The sequence below is a fragment of the Theropithecus gelada genome, chromosome 9 (assembly GCF_003255815.1).
Source record: "Theropithecus gelada isolate Dixy chromosome 9, Tgel_1.0, whole genome shotgun sequence".
Classification (NCBI taxonomy): domain Eukaryota; kingdom Metazoa; phylum Chordata; class Mammalia; order Primates; family Cercopithecidae; genus Theropithecus; species Theropithecus gelada.
Window position 1 is genome coordinate 75,859,365 of NC_037677.1, and position 6,000 is coordinate 75,865,364.

The following is a 6,000-nucleotide window of genomic DNA, read 5'->3' on the forward strand; positions in this document are numbered from 1 at the left end:
TTAAGTCAATTAATATATGTCAAGTACTTATAAGGCAGAGTAACCATTATATACACCCTGGTTTTTGAGATCAGTAGCCTCATATGTATGGATATCCATACATATCCATTGTATGGAAATGTATGGGAAACTATGTACTAACCTCATTATACGAAGCTAGTAAGCCACACAGCCAGGAATAAAAACCAGACCTTTGGCTGCGTGAGGTGGCTGTAATTCCAGCACTTTGGGAGGCTGAGGTGGGCGGATCACCTGAGGTCAGGAGTTCGAGACTAGCCTGGCCAACATGGTGAAACCCTGTCTCTACCAAAACTACAAAAATTGGCTGGGCATGGTGGTATGGGCCTGTAGTCCCAGCTACTCAGGAGGCTGAGGTGGGAGGATCACTTGAGCCTCGGAGGTGGAGGTTACAGAAAACCGAGATTGTGCCACTGCATTCCAGCCTGGGTGACAAAGTGAGATCCTGTCTAAAAACAAAAAACAAAACAAAAAAACCTCAGACCTTCTTCTTCCATTTGATGCTCCATCCATAGAGGGCTGGGTTAAGGTTTTCTAGACTAACATATACAGTTTAACATAAAATTTTACAAATCAAAAAAAAATTCAGCAGCTCAAAACATTAATCAAATTCGATTTTAATCTATATGTCTCTACATATGTTTCAGATTACACTGATTATTAAAAAACAAAAACAACTAATGTTCCATTTGGGGGGCAGAACTACATACCAAGGAATAGTTCTCTGGGTTGCTATATTTGTAAAACAAAACTCTTATTGTCTCACTTTTCAAAAGACAGACAAAAATGGTAACAAACTTATCACATCACATCACATCACATAATGCTAGTATGATGTTCATTACCTCAAATTCTTTATCAAATAAGATCTATGATGATGATAATGACTGTTTTAGGATTTCCTTTTTTCCCCCTTTAGTTTTCAAAACATTCAGTATTGGGATATTAACATCTGTAATTTAAAAAACAATCCCTCCCAAAAAAGTGTATCAAGGAATGAAAACAGTATTGATAGAAGAAACGACTTAGAAATTAATTCTAGAAAACAGATACTTAGCTGAAAAACTGTCCTCTTTTTTCAGACATGTTTTAGGTATCTTTCCTTAGACTTTGTTCAAACTTTTTTCTTTTAATGATTTAGGTGACTGTGATAACATCTTTCACTGTATTTAAAAATAGGGCATGGGTGCGTAAATGTATGAGGTGGAATGCAAAACTGGCACACTAAATCAGAGCATTAAATCATTTAGTATATTCTAGTACATTTAGTATATTCTAGTATAAAAATGTATTTTAAGCATTGATATCTCCATGCTCTGTCTTCACATACAATTTTAATCCAATCATCTTTATTCTTTTTCATAGTGAAGAAATGTGAAATCATGAACTTCTTAACGCTCTCAAATATGCCAAGCCAATTAAGAGATTATTGGCTGGGTGTGATGGCTCACATCTGTAATCCTAGCACCTTGGGAGGCCGAGGCAGGTGGACTGCCTAAGCTCAGGAGTTCGAGACCAGCCTGGGCAACACAGTGAAACCCCATCTCTACTAAAATACAAAAAATTAGCCAGGCCTGGCAGCGTGTGTCTGTATAGTCCCAGCTACTCAGGAGGCTGAGGCAGGAGAATTGCTTGAACCCAGGAGGCAGAGGTTGCAGTGAGCCGAGAGCACGCCACTGCACTCCAGTCTGGGAAACAAAGCGAGACTCCATCTCAAACAAACAAACAAAAAAAGATTATCCTAGGACAATGCACTCCTCTATTCCAGGCCTCTGGATACCTCCTTGAATAAGGACAGGCCAGAACATCAGTGGTTCTCAGTCTTCTTTCCACCCCAACCCATCTGAGGGATTCAACACCTCTCCATTTATAGAAGTGACGATAGTCTGAAAACATCCCTCAGGTGATTCTAAGACACTACCCTAGAAGCTGTTCCCGTGCTGGTACCCTCTAGTACACTACGGCAGACTTATCTGAGGTTCCACACAGCTCTACAGTCTGCAACTTTAGGTACAGGAAAACTATAGTAACACTTCAATAGGAGCTTAGGAAGAAAGGCCAAAAGTTAGTATACATCTTCATTTGTTGGAACATGAAAGATTCAAATAAGAATGTCTATACTGATGACATCAAAGAAGAAGATGGTATAACTGTTCATATGGCAGGCGGCACAACTGACCTAGAATTGGCTTCTAATCAAGGAGGTAGATAAAGGAGGAGGAAAAATAGGGAATCAATCAAAATAATCACCCCTAAGGTTTGAGGAAATGGTCTGAATGTGTGATTAATGGAAAGAAGACTTGTGTAAGTTAACTTGCCTGATACTAGAAAGGGAAGCCAAAGATGAACGCACAGAGATGTGATGGTATATGATCCCAATTTCTTCTCCAAAATATCAATTTGTCACATGTTTGATACCAATTCTATGTAAGTAATTTTTTTTTCTGAACAACTCTATAAACTAATAACCAATAAATACTAAAAAGAAAAGATTTGGACACACACATTATAAATATAAATCAAATACACCAGTTCAGCATGGTGATTGACGAGAACTGCCAAGTATGGTATTTACAAACAATGTTCATATTTCTTTGAATATCCACTTACTGTGGACAAATTACACAGCATTTAAACGCTATTGTTAGTTGGGTATGGTGACTTGTGCCTGTAATCCCAGACTCTCTGGAGGCCAGGAGTTCAAGACCAGCATGGGCAACATACTGAGATCCCCATCTCTTAAAAAAACACAGTGATAATTTAAAAAGCTCTTGTATGTGCAAAATCATGTGAAAAATTCTCACAACTAGGAAAGAAGGAAATAGAATTTGAAAACTTCCTTGGAAGATGTGCATTTTCTGATCCAAATGTGAACCAATATTACGTCGTCATTAATAAGTATGCAAGTTATGGTAAAGAGGCCGACTGAGGCTTCAAAATTAGGATATTTATATAAAACAACGTGTAACTGAACTATCTTCAAACAAGAAAACATTATTACTTAATAAATGCTGATGCTGATTGTTAACTGTATGTTTTACAATGAGACGACCTTTAAATGGGACAAAAAATAACAGGTGATCAACAGATTTAGAATTTGAAAATAAAAAACTGGCAGGCTCTAAAAGTTGCTGTCCTCTGTACCTAAAGATGCCACTAGTGGCTAGTCAGAATACAATGTGTACGTCACTATCACTGCTCTAACATTTACTATTGCTATAATGGACTACTGGTCAAAAAAGTAGATAAAAATGTGGGCATTAATTTCTTCTGAAACAACTACAAAATACACTGACCATTGTTGCTTAACTTAGTGAAAAGCACTCCCTATTTAACAAACACATTCTCAATGTTCCCAGTGTGAACTGTAACTGTAAAACCTAAAACTTGGGTCAGTACACAGACCAACAAGAAATAAAAATGAACAGAAAGAAATGCCCGAATATCAATTCTGAAGGATGTTCGCTTCTGAAATGGTGGCAATAAATACTGTGAAAAAAAGACAATTCCACACACAGGGTTGAGATGGGTGAACAGTTGTTGGATGAAGACATACATTTCTTCCTCATTCTATACCCATGTGTCAAAGCATCAAAACAATTTATTGCGACAGTTTATGTTGTGTCTCGAACTTTACATCTAAGTTTATCATGAGAGGCAAAAAAAACCTGTTTGGCTTGACTTACCGTGAATCACAGCCAGGAGGTCATCTTGTTGTGTATCAGCAACTATGTTTTCGCTACAGCTATGTGACCTGAAGTGGCAGCAGCAGAGGCACCAAAATAGAAGGGCCAGGAGCCTTCTCTTGGCTTCTTGGCCGCAAATGGGCTTTCCAGCCCATTCGGGCAACTGAGCAAGAGCCAACCGCAGAGGAGAAAGAACCAACCCGACAGCTCCGCGGAGAAAGGCTGCAGGCCCACCCCACCTTCCGTGCCCTCCCGGGGAGCCCGGGTAAGCAAGAACATAAAAGAGACAGGCTTAAGAAACAGCCTGGAGAAAACACAGCATGACAGGGGTCAAAACTAGCCTCATGGAGGGCAAAACCCAGCCGTGACCGTGAAGCACAGATTTCGGGGCGGTCTGGACGCGGAGGAGGCTCTCTACCCTGGGGCTCCGGGAGCGGCCCCGGCGCGAGCGCGCCACGGGCCCCCAGCCTTTAAGCTCCTCCGGCCGCTGGGACCTGCCCCCGCTCCCACCTCACCTGTCCGGTGCCCGCTGGCCGGGCCCGAGCCTCCAGCTCCCTGCCCGCACCCCGGCCCACCCTTCCATCCCGTGCTCTCCCTGCATATCTCTCGGGACCACTGGCGGAGTCAGCGTGGGCAGGGGCCGCTGCCCCGCTGCCCCGCAGCCCCAGGCCCGGCCCCGGCACTCACTTTCTGAATCCGCTTCAGCGCCATGGATCAGGGATCGCGGTGGGGACACCGGCCGGCAGGGGTCGGCTGCGGGGCTCGGGGGCGTGGGTCGTCGCGAGTTGGGCTCGCTGGCAGCTCAGCTGGCTCCGCGCGGTGGGTCCCCGGTTCGCCGCTCCCTGGCTCGCTCCGGGCGCCGGTCCCTGCTCCGTCTGCGCCCGAGCGCGAGTGTGCGCGAGTGTGCGGGCGGGGACGCCGGCGAGACTCTTTTGTTTCCGCTTTTGCTTCTGGGAAGGAGCCTGCGCCCTCCCCGCCGCGCCCCGCCCCGCCTGGCATACTGGGAAGTGTAGTTCCAGCCCTGTCCTCGGCCGCAGGCCCCCAGACGCTGCCAGGTTACCTGCTGCTGACCTTAGCCAGGCAGCTTAAGGTGAGAGCTGCCGGGTGCTGGAGTTAGTCTCTACAGTCTCATTTAGAGCAAGTTACTGAACCTGGGGCTGCCCATCTGTAAAATGGGGATAACAAATGAGCTCCTAACGCACATAAAGGAATTTCTAAATCATCAATTAGTAATTCCTTATCCAATAGGTGCCACAGCTGGTTTTATTATTTTTACCTTTAAATATTTCACTGTCTTTTCTCAAATATATGAATTATCTCAATTACTCACCCAGCATACATGCACAAACTCATATCTATCAGACCCCTTACTTACCTCCTTGGTTCTTACTGCAGAGGAAAAAGGTGTCTCTTCTGTCCAATGCACAGATCTTCCGTGTCTGAGTGCATTGTCTGCTCATAGGTATGCCCCTCCCATAAATTACCCGCTTCGAACACCGAGTTCAGAGCTCTCACTCCCATCGTTGACTCCTTCCCTTCCACTGACAGTCCCTGACTAATAGTCAACGCACACTACCCACTCTCCAATTCCTGGGCACTTGTGTACCCATTGAAACTTGGCTTCTTGGCCGGGCACAGTGGCTCACGCCTGTAATCCTAGGGCTTTGGGAGGCTGAGGCGGGCAGATTACCTGAGGTTGGGAGTTTGAGACCAGACTGGCCAACATGGTGAAATCCCATCTCTACTAAAAATACAAAAATTACCTGGGCATGGTGGTGGGCGCCTGTAATCCCAGCTACTCAGGAGACTGAGGCAGGAGAACCGCTTAATCCCGGGAAGCGGAGGTTGCAGTGAGCTGAGATGGAGTCACTGCTCTCCAGCCTGGGCGACAGAGTAAGACTCAGTCTCAAAAAGAAAAAAAAAAAAAAAGGGGAAAACATCAACAGATGTTGGTGACGCTGAGGAGAAAAGGTAACATTTATATGCTGTTAGTGGGAATGTAAATTAGTTCAGCCATCGTGGAAAACAGTTTGGAGATTTCTCAAAGAACTTACAACAAAACTACCATTTGACCCAGCAATCCCATTACTGGGTATATATGCAACTGAAAACAAATTATTCCACCAAAAAGATATATGTTCTCACATGTTCATCAGTACTATTCACAATAGCAAAGACATAGAGTCAACCTAGGTGCTCATCAGTGGTGGATTGGATAAAGAAAATGGGGCATACACCGTGGAATACTATGCAGCCATAAAAAAGAATGAAATAATATCCTTTGCAGCAACATGGA

The 6,000-nt window shown here is 44.1% G+C and overlaps 1 protein-coding gene across 3 annotated transcripts in view; it reads right to left on the reverse strand.

The window, feature by feature from the left end:
• Positions 1 to 4,647, reverse strand: part of UBE2D1 (ubiquitin conjugating enzyme E2 D1) — a 36,484-nt gene extending 31,837 nt beyond the window's left edge. For 2 of the 3 annotated variants that reach the window (XM_025397673.1, XM_025397672.1), the window contains exon 1: positions 4,392 to 4,638. Coding sequence is in view for 2 of the 3 variants with exons in the window: in XM_025397672.1 (XP_025253457.1) it covers positions 4,392 to 4,415 (24 nt within the window). In the remaining variant the exon portion in view is untranslated. Of the gene's footprint in view, positions 1 to 4,391 lie in introns of all 3 variants that reach the window. The other variant, XM_025397671.1, reaches the window with a different exon arrangement.
• Positions 4,648 to 6,000: the final 1,353 nt, after the last annotated feature.